We start from the raw sequence: 14,865 nt of genomic DNA, 5'->3' as shown, positions 1-14,865 counted from the left end.
TTCGGAACTAAAATTTTGTATAAATACTCTCAGTGGTAAAGCATTTAAAACAGTACACTGGGCTGTCTTAAAAGGATGTAAGTACATAACAAATGGTTCTCTGCATTCACTGAGTTACTACCAAAACGTTTTTTAAATGAAAATATCTATTTATCTGATTGTAGTTTTTATCATGTATCTTTTAACTAAATATAACAGTAGCATATCATTTGCCTTGGCAGATGGCAGATTACCGAATCTCTAATTTAATTGCGAATATGCAACAGAAAAGAAGAAACAGTTTTATCACAAATTTCAGGCTGATAACTGGGTACGCCTGTCGCCCGTTTTGCATACACAAGACTTATCAGTGGCGGCCGATTTCAGACAAATGGAAGGCTATATCAATACGGAAGTTAGAGAACTTCGAATTATTTTGAAGTGTTTTGAAGAGTAAATTTACCAAAATGACGTATCAATAATGTTTTAAGGCAGTATAAAGGTGAAATACTTTAAATCATTAGCGACATCAAATTGATAATTTCACTATTTACTTGTATTTGTAAATTCTTCTTGATAATTAAAAGGATTAGCTAGACTTTAGAGAAAATTAAATTTCTAATGAACTATACATATTATTAATACATGTAATATTTAAAGATTGGATTGCCATACTAACATATCTGCTTCTTTCAACAATAATGATTGCTATAAAAAGATTTATTCTTTAAAAGTACCAGAACAAGGTCGTTTTAGACCGATTTTGAATAAACAAAATTAGCAAAGCAATTACATTCTTACTTACCATATAGTTCAGTCACTTATATTGTATGCTATTTTATTGCAGAAACTTTACAATGGATTCAAAGGTAAATGCTACTTATCATATAATTAGAAGTTAATTTTGAATGATGTAAGGGATCGAAAAAAAATGTAAAAAGAATCATGTTAAGAACAACAAATAAGCTTCCCATTATATATCTTATATGTAGACTTTGACATATTCACGAAATACACTTTTCTTGGTCAACAACATTTGGTACCCGGAGAAATTAAGGAATTCACATTAGATAACGTTGATAACATGTATGCAAATATCACATACATATCAAAACGAAATCATTTGAATGTGACCAACGACGTACTAGATCACAGAGAAACAGTCACCAAAAAGACATGTCAACCTCCCGGACACACTATTTTGACTACCAACAGATCAGTATTTGCTCATTGTCCTAAGTGCCGCTTGCTTAGAAAAAAAGCTGCAAATTCAAATCATTAAGTCTTTTTATTTGATACAGCTGAGAATCAAACCAGCGATCTGGTGCACTAGAGGCGAGCACGTTACCTCTAGACCAGCGAACCAGTTAATTCATTTTTGAAGCTGTTTCTTTAATTGTTTTATCTTCAGGTACCAAACCATAATGGTGTCATGTAGAAAAAGAATAATATTCGTTTACAAAAAAAAAAAAACAAAAAACAAAACAAAACAAAACCCCTAAAAGATTCACGGTGTAGTATCCAATGACAGTTGTGAAATATTGTCGATTGAAATACCTTTTGAGAAGGTCGGATAGGGAAAGGGAGGAAAAAAACAAGGGAATTGAGTTTTCTTTTTTTTTTATATTTCCGAATCACGGAAATTTAAAACAAATTGAGATTTACATGTAAGTTCTTAGCCATTTTTATTGTTGAAAGTGAAAAGGGCACAATTTAGACTTGTACTTTGTTGTCGATTGTTTAACTATAAGGAGTGGATACTTTCCAATGAATATATGGTTTATGATTATACATGATGCCCTTTTTGTATAAATGATCTTTTCACTATTGGTATTTTTTTGTTTTTGAAGGTAACGTTGTACGAACACGATTTTAAAGGAAAGAGCAAAGGTTTTACAAAATCATGTCCAGATTTAACAGTGGATGGCTTCAACAACATCACTTCAAGTGTTAAATGCGAAAAAGGGGTGTAAGTATTGCTATTAAAATATTGTAGTTATTTTTTCAAATTGTAATTTAAGAAAATTTGTAAATAAAAAATTTAATAAATTTGAATGAGGAAAGGAAAAGTCGAAAGTTACTTAAACATATAAATGATATATCGAATTTAAGTATCATTTTATAACAACTGTAACTGAATATGGAATAAATCCATCGATACAAAATGTTTTCTCGCAGGACGCAAAAATACAGTGGCGAAGAAACTTTTCATATATGATTCTAGAATCGTGGATTACAAATACGTGTATGAATTCATGTTAGTAGTCAATTATCATAGGACTTTTCCGATTAACTTTTATTGAAGTGATTCATTTTAAGGTGGATTTTATACCAGGAAAAAAACTACAAAGGACAAATATTTGTCATTAAAGATGGTGAAAAATATGGTTATGATAAGTTCAAAGGCTATTTCAATGACAAAGCATTATCTTTGAGATTGTTAGACGAAAATGTAAGTATTGAGTTACTTTATACTAACACGAATGAATTTGAAATGTTTTCAATGTCCCTGGCGTTGGTATCTGTTATGGGATTATACTTGATCTTGTACGATGCATGTACAAGCATAGTATATTGTTACATGTGTACTGTGGTTTTGGTTGGATTTTACTCCTTCGTTTGTTTGTTAAATCCTGAATTTATGATTTTTCAGCTAATTACGTTGTATTACCTTGAAATGCTCCTGGCTCTACTTGGAATTAAACTGGCCGTGTCAGAATCTAAAGGGCTATGGTTCATAATATTGTTCGTACCCAAAAATGAAACTAACGGCACGTTATTGGTTGCATTTCCATTGTTAAGGACGTTTCAAACCAATCATGACGTTTTAACCAATCACGACGTTTTGGTGTACACTTTTGAAAATATTATCCAGATTTAATTTGATTCTAAAACGGCGAATTATTCATTTCCTTATCAATCATCTGTGAAAAATAATTGAATCTAAACAGGTAAAGTCTTGGAATTTCATCATTCGTAATTGATGCATTCAAAAAGATTAGTTGAATATTATAATGAAAGAAGACCAGATTTAACGTCAATGAAATATCTGATTGAAGCTGTATTTTTAGGATTTCAATGGAGAGCCGGAGTGTACATTGTACAAACATGGGAATTATACTGCACCAACTCTAACTTTCGCTGATGATGTAAAAAGCCTTAAATGCTACAATTTTGATAAAATGACGTCATCAGTTGTGGTGAAAAGTGGTGCGTAAGTATCGTTTGAATATTCATTATGTAGGCCTTTGACTTGAAAAGGTATTTGAAATATTAACCTCCTATGTACTGCACTAACGTAAGGTGTGGTTTAAATATTTGTTGATAACCAGGCTTACATAAACATAGAAATTATTCCGAAAAAGAATCTAAACTTCCTCAATTAAAGATGGCCGCAAATTGATTTTTTCTATTCTTTTTAGACCCCTTCCTCTCTATTTTATTCTTGACTTTCAAACTTTTATGGTTTAATCGTCCCTGATATAGTAAATCCAGAAAAGTGTTTTCGGTCACACTAAATTTATTAAGTGTTTTTTTTTCTAGATTAAATGAGTGTTCAATAAAGTTCAAATCTAAATGTAGTTTTTTAAATTGAGTACATAAGGAGTGTTTTGATGTTTGCTATAAACAAACCAGATGTTGCACTGTTTAACATTTCTTATAAAATTATTTAATGAGACGGTTTTTCTTTTGTTAATATGCATATATATTTATATATATATGATATGAAACTAACATTTTATCAATGTGTAGAATGGAATTGATACTTTGAATGAAGCCTCTGTTCATCTTTATATGAAAAAGATCATTCATTCTAAACTCTTTTTTTATCGGGGACACTCTAGAACGGTTCACATGAAGAACGTTAACATGGTTTATATAAATATTCTCAAGTCATCTGCTGGTTTTGATATGTTGTCAGTCCCGATCACAATGATTTCATAATGATCATAAACATTAGCTTGACACGTGATCAGTTCTTTTATTCCTCAGTGAGTTAACCTTGCTATTAATGTAACAGGTACTCGGAATGTTATGGAATATCTTTTATCATTTCACGTTATGGATCTAAATATAATTTAAAAAAGGAAAACTGCAAGTCGAAATTCCAAAATATCTAAACTTGTTATTAAAATTTCCAACAATCATTTTATGAAGATACTAGTTCGACCACAAAGGGACCTGTAAGAAAACAAAGGGACATTCAAACTCACATGTCTTCCATATACTTACAACTATGTACAAAAAAAACCAAACGAAAAATTGCGAAAAGAGCAGAAAAAAACACAGTCTTAAGTTACTTAACACAACCTTAAATACTAAAGACTGAGCTACACGAAATTTAGATAATACAGGTGGTGATCTCGTGTGCTCCGGAATATAGGCATACTCTGCTTCATATGTCACTCCTGTCGTGTTAATTATGCAAGTACAAATTCGATGATAAGGCTCATTTGGCGATGCCACGAAGATTGGGACATCTGTCGTCACCTGTGACAAAGATATTCCAAATTGATAAAACAACTGGTTTAATCTGATTCGTTTATAAAGAGTCTCATGTTCACTTTTTTTTTCAAAGGCAGACTGGACACAGTAGTTAGAAGAGTTATTTGTTTTGGTTTAATTTTAGATATGTAAACATACATATGTATGATTACTCTAAATATCAGCACAACAATTTTAAATTTTCAAGGGACGACTTCAATATTGCCACCTAGATACTCGATTTAATAGCTTCTTTGTTAGCATCAACCCTCAAAATTGATCTTTCCATTTAATGGCTGTAAGCTTTTCGTTTCTTTAATGCTTTCTTTAGGAATATTCACTACCGTAGTTTTAAGAAACATATGTCGTACACCAGTTAATCGTTCTGGTGGATTCAATACTTGTCTGCCTTATGACGATTTCTAGCATACAAACTCAGTATCTAATAAATAGGTGAATAATTTCTTATTTTCCTAGGTGGGTTGGATTTACTCAACCGAATTATGATGGATATCAAAGTCTGTTTCTGAAAGGGAGTTATAACTTTTCGGATGCACCAAATGATAAAGGTGGATTTAAGAATGACGTCCTGTCTTCTTTCAGCAAAATCATGCTGGTAAATATAAGTTTCGATCTATTTTATATTTATATATTTCATAATGAATTGAATATTTTCTGATATCAGTTCGGGTTATATAATTTCAAATTAGTAATGAATTAGAATTTGTAAAATTGATCATTACTATTGAGATTTAATAACGAGGCTGATATCAAGCGATTTCCAATTCTCAATAGTTGTTAAATCTAAGTATCGTATGGTAATATTCTATCAATAAAGGTAACAGTAGTATACCGCTGTTCAATAGTCATAAATCGATTAAGTTAAAACAAATCTGAGTCACAAACCAAAACGGAGGGAAGCACATCAACTATAAGAGGAAAACAACGGAACAACAGAAACACTATACTGCAACAAAAACAAACGCCAACATACATAGAAACGGACTATTTGATAACAACTGCCATATTCCTGACTTGGTACAGGACATTCAAAAACAAATTTTGGGTTGAACCTGGTTTTATAGCTAGCAAAAACTCCCGCTTATATGGCAATGTTAAAAATACCGCTAAGATGACAACATTGCGTGACAGAAATACAGAAAAAGATTATTCTATTAAGTAATAATTCGTTCATCTAGTAATTTGCACATACTTGTATGACGTCATGTGTCCTGTTAATGTGTCAATCATCAGGCATTTTAAAACTGTTTGTTCACTTAAGAATTTAATAAAGTTTGACAAAAAATAAGTTTAGCAGAGTGTGAATGTTAGTAAATTGTTAAAGAGAAATAAAAATCTCCGTTGCCATGGAGGAAATGCACATTTACTTGTCCTATTAACCTATGACATAACAAATAACCAATTTCTTATATGCAGAGATATCATTAAAACGGAAAAAGATACAAACAGGGCTAAGACCACACTATGGTCATACTAAAAAAGACAAAAAGACACTACTAAGAACCCTGAATATTGAGACACAGCAAAAAACTTGAGCAATACATTTATTTAATATTCTTTTGTCTTATTTGAAAAAAAGAGGGTGTTGGATAACAACCAGCTTCTTAACAATTGGAAGAATATTGACATTATTTAGCAAAAATGTTCTCCTAGGAACGATAACCAACTCTGGTAAATAACTTATTCCAGCATGTATTTTTCATCAATGAAATTATCCTCGTATTCGTGAAGGTAAACCATCTATTTTATGTTAGATATGCACGAATAATGACTAACCCTTTAATATTTTGACCGTTACAACTTCGTTCTTCATATGGTCTTTTTAACTTTTTTTATTTGAGCGTCACAGATGAGTCTTTTAAAGACAAAATGCTCGTTCAAAATTAAATCCTGGTATCTATGATGATTTATTTCGTTTAACATGAAAGAAGTAACTACATTAATTTAATTAACTTTGTTTGGTTGTGTCTAGTAAAAATGGCGGTGATCACATACTGTGGCTAGAATTTGGATTTGGGTTTAGAATTCGTGATTAAAAATTTTCCAATCCAGTATACCCTCATAAATAGTTGAGTTATATAATACATGGATGTCCATCAATATATGTTAATGTCAAAAAATATGGTAGCATGCATAAAAATGTATAGTTATATATTTTCAATATCAGAATTTTTTAAATTCTTATTATAATATGTTTTATATGCCCTTGTCTTCTGACAACAAAATGAAAAAAAATTTCGACAATAATTTACATCTTTGTACCTATCGGACACACGAGGCTTCTTGTGAACATATGGTTATACAATATGATACGAAATGGTTATAATTTTAACGAACTTGATATAAAAATTTATTGTATTTTTAAGACAATTTGACAATTTGAATCCATTAATATTGAATATAGTGATAGACTATACATTGGTTATGTGGTTATTGACATCTTGTTTTGCCTGCAAGGTGTTACAATGATATCGTACAAGAAACAGGTGGGTAAATATATTAATATTCCATGTCTAAATTTCATCACAAGGTGTTACAATGATATCGTACAAGAAACAGGTGGGTAAATATATTAATATTCCATGTCTAAATTTCATCACAAAGATTTAATAATTCCCCTTTTCGCTACATTATTATATTCGCTGCTTTTAAAATCAAATCTTCAATGGTGCCACATTATTTCTAATTCTAATTTTTCAAGAAACCATCAGCTCCGGGTAAGATGAAGCTGCTAAAGATTGATTATGACCAGGAGGAAGCATGTATCAGCAAGACTCCCACATCCGTCTTTAGATGGATGCAGGTGAACAGTGGTTCGGTTGTTCAGACTGTACCAAAACAAGAAGAAGTAACCATTAAAAGAGAAGCAACTTACGAGTTCAAATGGGACAGAGCAGCTAAAGTATCTGGTAAAATTAGCATTATTAAGAGAATCTCAAAGAATTATTCAGACAGTAATTTCAAGATACTATTGGCTCAGCTATTCATCGAGGACATTTCGTAGAGTTTTCACAAGTAATGAACACAATGAAACATAGATAGAAGTATTACGGTAAATAGAAACCAGAAAGTTAAAATTTGGCGATTTGTTGTGACATTTCATATTGTATATTAAGTTAAAAGAACACAATTTATGGAAGTTAATTACCTATTGATAAGAATAAATCTTTATGATAAATAGCTCTTTGTCTGTCGTCTATCGTATTAGATAAACAGTCACAGTAATACATTTGAGATTTGTTTTGAAAGTGCAAAATATTTCATTACAGCAACATTGACAGCAAAAACTCAAATTCCGTTAGTTGGTAAAACAGGAATCAGTATGAGTGCTGATATGTCCGTTAGTATGGGCAGTACTGCAGGAACTAATAAGTCAAAAGCTGAAGAATGGGCTCCAGAATATCCGTCAAAAATCAAACCATATACTAGGTAATATTATTATTGTGTATATTCTAACTAATCTGATTCGTTTATAAAGAGTCTCATGTTCACTTTTATTTTCAAAGGCAGACTGGACACAGTAGTTAGAAGAGTTATTTGTTTTGGTTTAATTTTAGATATGTAAGCATACATATGTATGATTACTCTAAATATCAGCACAACAATGTTAAATCTGCAAATTTGCGGAAGCAAATTTTTGTTCTTCCCTCGCCGGGATTCGGACTTATGCATGTGTTTTCAGCCGTGTATCACCTTCACTGGTGATCCAATGGACGGATCTGTCGTAGAGTTGTCACTTGTTTAGACGTACGTAATATAATTATTTCTGTTACAGTATCTTACGATCCTTTAGTTTACGATAGATATTTAGCTAATCTGCAATCAATTCAATCTTCATGTTTTATATATCATGTACTGTGTTACAATTCTAGATTCTACTGACGAGGAAAGGTAACACTAGGCCACCGAAAGCTAAATTATTAGTTCAGTCTAGGTGGCCGTGTGGTCTAGAGCGCTGGACACAGTGCAGGCGGTGTTGCCTCGATATCCCAATAGTATGAGTTCAAATCCCGGCGAGGGAAGAACAAACATTTGCTTCCGTAAATTTGCAGATTTAACATTGTTGTGCTGATATTTAGAGTAATTGTGAATATAATACTAGTATGTGTTTTCAGCCGTGTATCACCTTCACTGGTGATCCGATGGATGGATCTGTCGTAGAGTTGTCACTTGTTTAGATGTACTTATCAACACATATATATATATGCAAAGCAATGCATTGTCCTATAGGAAGTATCCTTTAGTACATATCTTTATAATTTCTTTCATTATCTTAACCCCCCTCAATGTACAGAGAAGGACAATTTTCCATATAAAATTTTGTCTACATATAGACAATATGTTGATAAATAGATGGTAGTACATTTAGTCTCGTTTAATGGGTTATCCAACGTTATATTTTGTCTATATCAAGACAATATTACATGAATTGAATTTCGTGAATTTTTGTCTCATTAAAGACATTATAGAGCGATTATAGAAACTATTTGTTTTCGAGAACGATACCATTACAGTGTATTTTGTTCATAACACATAACAAATTTTCTTAAATATAGTTATAATCATAAAAGTGGTTTTGTACATCATGGATGTCAAGGTATATAAACAACTATTAGAAGATTTAAGTTCTTAAAAATTTTCTGAGGGAATGATGCACTCTATATGTTTTGTAAACAATTTGTTATTTTTAAATCTACAACTATCATGTTTTCACCTAATCTCTCTCTTAATTAATCAAACGTTAAAACTGACCTTTCTCACAACACATGTAAAGAGAAATGTAAAAAAAATAATATAAAATAAATTATTGTCCTGGAGAATATTTCAAAGAAATTCAATATAGAATATTCTCTACGGAGGACAACACATTAAAAGATAATTTTATTGTAATAATCAGCAGAAAATTTGGTTATTTTTTTGGAAGTTGAACAATCGGAAGTTTATATTTTACACATCTTGTTTATAATTGTAGAGCTACAGTAACATCGACATTGACCCAAGTGAATATCAGCATTCCATTTACCGCCCTATTGTGTTACGAAGCCGACACAGAACGCACAATAATAGAAAAGGGCGTGTTTTATGGAACCCAGTACTTTGGTTTTCACAGTGAATCCAAGGAAACAAAAGAACCTACACTAAAGCCAAAATAAACGTTTTGTCTCTTCTGTGATTTGGCAGTGGTATTTGTATATCAAACAATCGTGTCTGTTTGTTTTAAAGATTTTCTCTGATTGTGTACTACTTATGTGTTTTTACTATCTATGTAGGTCATATGAAAGTAATCAGATATGTTAATGTAGATGTTTGTTTTGTTTGTGTACTTACTATGCTTTTCTACCTGTGTAGGACATTCAAAGTAATCTATGTTTTAAATATAGATGTTTGTTTTGTTTGTGTACTATTCGTGTTTTTTTCTATCTATGTAGGACATTAAAAGAAATCAGCTTTTTGATTGTAGATGTTTGTTTTGTGTGTTTGTTTCAACGCCACTTTCAATGCCCTTTGATATACCCAGCTAATTTTAATTAGTAGAGTACACCAATTCATTCCGGGAAGCAATCTAGCAATTCTCGTTATTTAAGATTGCGGTCGATCACATCTCACCATGAGAGGGGTTCGAACTGAAAATACTAAAATTGACAGTGATCACTGTAGATGAACTGCTTAAATCACTTAGACACTACGTCCCCTAACGTGTAATATTATTTGATAACAGCAACAAGGTATCATTCTAAATGTAACGACTGTCTATACATGTTTTGAACAAAACACAATTATCAATGAGAATAAAGTAAGAGAATTAAACTGACTGGACATTAAAGCCTCTATCGTATCATATCATGTTTATATTTTGAGTAATAGCGAAAAATTTTGTTTCTGTATTTGTAAAATTGCAGTAAAAGCAGTTCACAATAATGAAACAATCTTAGTACAGACCATCACATATCAATATAATGCACTTGAAATACTTGATTCAGAAGCAAGCAAAGTTACTTTTGCAAAGTGTCTCTAATAGTATACAATTAATGTACATGTTGGTTATCACTTAAATTTTCGCAAACCCTGCAATAAATATATCAACATAAAAAGTGTCATAACTATAATATAGTCTCTACTAGTATACAATTAATGTACATGTTGGTCAACACTTAAATTTTAGCATACCCTGTAATAAATATATCAATATGAAAAGTGTCATAACTATAATATAGTCTCTAATAGTATACAAATAATGTACATATTGGTCAACACTTAAATTTTCGCATACCCTGCAATAAATATATCAATATAAAAAGTGTCATAACTATAATATTGAATAAAGAAATAATTTTGTGATGTGTACATGAGAGGCAAAAGGTACCAAAGGAACATTCAAACTCACATAGTCAAAAGTAAACTGACAATGCTATGGCAAAATAAGAAAGAAAAAGACACTACAGTGTGAAATGCTTTGGTTTTGTTTTTGATAAAGCATTAACCCTTTCCCTTTCAGGCATTTTAGACCTTTACTTATCGAAAAGACACTATCAAAGTTCAATTGAATACTGCATTCGCACCAATGGTCATGCACATGCCATGTTGGGCTCATATGAAAGATAATTGATCAAATATTTCAGAAAATTACGTTTAAAGATAATTCGTCCTTTTTTGGTCACGTGGGATGTTTAGAAAATTCACGTGACTTTTGGAGAAAATGTGGAAAAATACGAAATCCTTTGGACAAAAGTCGTGTAGAGACGTATTGTTGCGCTAATAGGGTAAGGTTTTTGGTGGAAACACAATGCCCCAAGTCTGTTGAAGACATACAAGTTATCATATTGGTATTAAAAGAGGAAATACATGCTATATGCCTTAAAATCTCGATGTCCGTAACATTCAAATTAACTGATTTCAGACGCTCTTTTCGTCAAATTTCAAACTCGGACACTAGTTTTTTGTCTAAATCGATTTCAGTCAAGCAGTAACCTAAATTTAGTTTTCTAAGGGAAAATTCATTGAGTTACTAATGATAACTTGATGTGGCGCACCCTGAACCGAACCCGAGGAAGTAAATGGGGGAAAAAAGGGGGGGGGGGGCAATTTGGCACACACATTCTTTTAAAAACAAACATAAGTATTTCGTTGGTTTTTCTTTTTGAAATTGAAAGTAAAGTTAAGTTAAGTTACATTTAATATAGGAAATAATTTTTCCACTTCCGGCAGTGAGAATCGAACACGCGATATTTCCGCCTTGGGTTTGTTCAGCATACCCCTGCACCACTGGCATCGTTAGGAATATATTGAAATTTAAGTACTTAAGTCTACTACTCAAGACGTGAAAAAAAACAAAAAAAACATATGAAGATCCTCACCCAGCTTGTTTTCGTTTAGAAATTATGTGTTCAGATAATATATTTTGATGCCAAATGGCCAAATGCATGGTTTTTGCGCAAATAAAGCAGGAATCCAGTTCTTAGTCTGTCTTGTTTCCATTGACATATACATTTTCCCTCATTTAAACAAAAGTGTTTTCAACTTTATCATGCCCAAACACTTACGAAACCATGTTTTGTTACATCTATTTCAACTTTGCTAAAAAAATTCAGGACATTTCAGTGGTTTTTGTCTCTTTTACGATAAAATCTTTAAGAAATGATTACGGATTTTTAGCGCATTTCAAGTTTGTGATTGCGCTGGTACACTAAAAATTACATTTTTAACTAGTGTACAAGTTAGAACTATTATTTTAATACCATTCTTCAAAAACTCACTGCACAGTTATTGAAAAAAGTCATAATTCCCCCAAAAAGAACAGTTTTCTATGCACTTCTTTTTGAAAATATTATTTTAAATTCGAAGAAAAAAAAAAAGGTTTTTACAGAATAAATACATGTCAGTAAGAGGCGAATTGACTATATACTGATAATGATAGAAGTTTGATGCACATTCAATCATATAGCTGGTATTCTGAGGATTAATTTGAGTCCTTAACCATATCTGTACGTCAGCAAATGACGATGGAACAAGACTAAATGCCCCAAAAATATCTTAAAATTTGCTTCACCGGTAAGCTGTACCGGTGTGAAAGGGAAAGGGTTAATATCATGGATTAAAACTTTTGCTTTTGGTAATGTGTTTTTGCCTCAACTAAATATGAGTCTATTCTGTTCCACTGAGAGCATATTTGAGCCAAAGAGCAAAATTTTGGTGTGGACAGAACGATCTAAAAAGGAAGTTAATGGTTTATGTCTTAAGTCGATGTATATTAACCAGGACAACATGAAATAAGAATTTGTTTCTAAATCACAACAATGAAAGTTTGGGAAATCTACAAAATTAAGGAAAAAGTAAGATTTGAATGACCTCGAGTTAATTCTTAAGCGGTCATGAAGAACTTGCCCAAGGCGATGATTACCTACGTAATAACAAATTCGGACATTACTATTTTGAGTGCGTATTTGTTTTTGAACACGGATAAAGACTCACATTTTCTGATGTTTAATAAAGTGTATTCCATAATCTTAGTCCTGCTGTCAAGAATATTCAGATAATTAAAGGGTTCGTGTGTATATTTGTATAACAATATCTCATTGATTTGTATAACAATATTTCGTTGTTTTTTATAACAACATTTCGTTTATTTGTTGAGTGTCATGTCTACTTCCCATTGAATCAGGCATTAAGTCTCCTAAATACTCTGGTGTCTTACTATTCAAAATTTCACGCAAAAAAAATCTATATGATTGCATTGTCGATCAGAAAATATTTAATAATGTATTGGGTTTCAGTACATAATCTATTAATAAATAATCAAACGGTCGTGTTGATCATGTTGATGTACATGATCGAAATATAAAGAGGTAAAATATGCAATCATGTTAACAATTTTTATTATAAATTCTGTTTAAAAAGCCCTTACCAATGCTTTTTGTATGTGATACTTTCAATATAAGATACCAATTTTCAACTTTAGGATATAGTTAGCATGGATGAATCCAGCCTAGCACTTAAAGTTAGAATAGAAAGAAATGTTGTATCTGCCGAATGAATTGAATATAAATTAAACTTTTCACACAAAGGTGAGGCGATATATACCAAAAGGAACATTCAAACTCCTAAGTCGAAAATATACTGACATCGTCATAGCTAAAAATGAAAAGGACCAAAAGATAAACAACTGACGTATACAAAGCAGAAACTAAAGACTGAGAACACGAACCCCATCAAAATCTTGGGATGATCGCCACTACCTATAACCGAGTACGGCAGAAAGTGATTTTCCCCCGATTATAGTACTGATTTTCCTCGATTTTGTACTGATTTTTCATGATAAATTTTACACTATAGTTCTGTTATTTAATTTAAGTAGCTTGAACTAATCAATTGCTTAAAGATCATTTATTCTGTCTGGTCAGCAGTCATTAGTAAGTGATATCCTGAGGTGGGATTGCTTTGAAGTTACATCATGACCTTCCTTATTCTTTGTTTTGATGCTGTTGCAGCTGATTTGAGTCAAACAAAATCTGTTTTAGTCTGCTTTTAGAAAACTGGGAGTATAAATTAGATTTTTTTTCATGAAATTTTTTTCAAATATAATAATCTGAAAAATGCAAGTAGATTTTTGGACAAAATAAGCATTTAAATGGGAAAAAAATAGCAATTAAACTTGAGCTTTGGTGTACAGATTGTCCCCGATCAGCTTGTGTTGATTACAGATTTTCCCTGATACCTATACAGATTGTCCCAGATTTTGAAAAAAGCTTATCCTTCAAAAATAAAGCTAATATGTGGATCTTCTTTACACTAAAGCATGTGCTAATAAAAATAGTGGAATATATGAAAAATTTTCCTGCAAACCTGTAATTCTACAATTTTATATATAAAATTGAATTAGAGATTTTTTTGTTCATTGATATTTCATTGGTTGGTTCAGAAACTTTAAACAGGTTTCTTCTTGCTTGGGGTTCATAACTTACTGTTTGTATATTTCTGGATTCATAGTTTGGTGAATTTGATAAATTGTCTGAAATGGTTGGAGATTGTGATGATTTGCCTTTTTTGAAAATCTTTTCTGGTGTATTTGTTGATAAGTTACAAATTATAATTTATTCATCTTGTATTTTAATAAAAGTTTTTCCTTCTCTGTCAAGAAGTTCTGGAATGAATGCATGGTATGTTATCTTTCACCACCCTCTTCAAGTCTTCTCCAAATGACAAGTTTTTCAGATGGATGTGTCTTCTGATGGTGAGCTACTATTTCTTCAAAGATGACATTTTTAGAAAGCTATTAAAGCTATGTTGATATTTTCTTGCAAGTAACAGTTAAAAAAAAAACTTAAAATGAACCTTTTTTCCTTATGATACTAGAAAATCGGGGAAAATCTGTAATTAACTTCA

The 14,865-nt window shown here is 31.4% G+C and overlaps 1 protein-coding gene across 1 annotated transcript; it reads left to right on the top strand.

The window, feature by feature from the left end:
* On the top strand, window positions 1-9,945 carry LOC127703833 (epidermal differentiation-specific protein-like). Its single transcript, XM_052207925.1, has 9 exons — window positions 1-77; window positions 827-848; window positions 1,830-1,948; window positions 2,299-2,431; window positions 3,051-3,193; window positions 4,942-5,080; window positions 7,187-7,394; window positions 7,755-7,914; window positions 9,458-9,945. Exons 2-9 carry the CDS (start codon window positions 837-839, stop codon window positions 9,636-9,638), a joined length of 1,095 nt encoding a protein of 364 aa, XP_052063885.1. The 5' UTR covers window positions 1-77; window positions 827-836; the 3' UTR covers window positions 9,639-9,945.
* The last annotated feature ends 4,920 nt before the right edge of the window (window positions 9,946-14,865 follow it).

This window comes from Mytilus californianus, unplaced genomic scaffold, assembly GCF_021869535.1.
Source record: "Mytilus californianus isolate M0D057914Y unplaced genomic scaffold, xbMytCali1.0.p SCAF_52, whole genome shotgun sequence".
Classification (NCBI taxonomy): domain Eukaryota; kingdom Metazoa; phylum Mollusca; class Bivalvia; order Mytilida; family Mytilidae; genus Mytilus; species Mytilus californianus.
The sequence above is the reverse complement of the archived record's forward strand: the minus strand, read 5'-3'. Positions and strand labels throughout refer to the sequence as shown.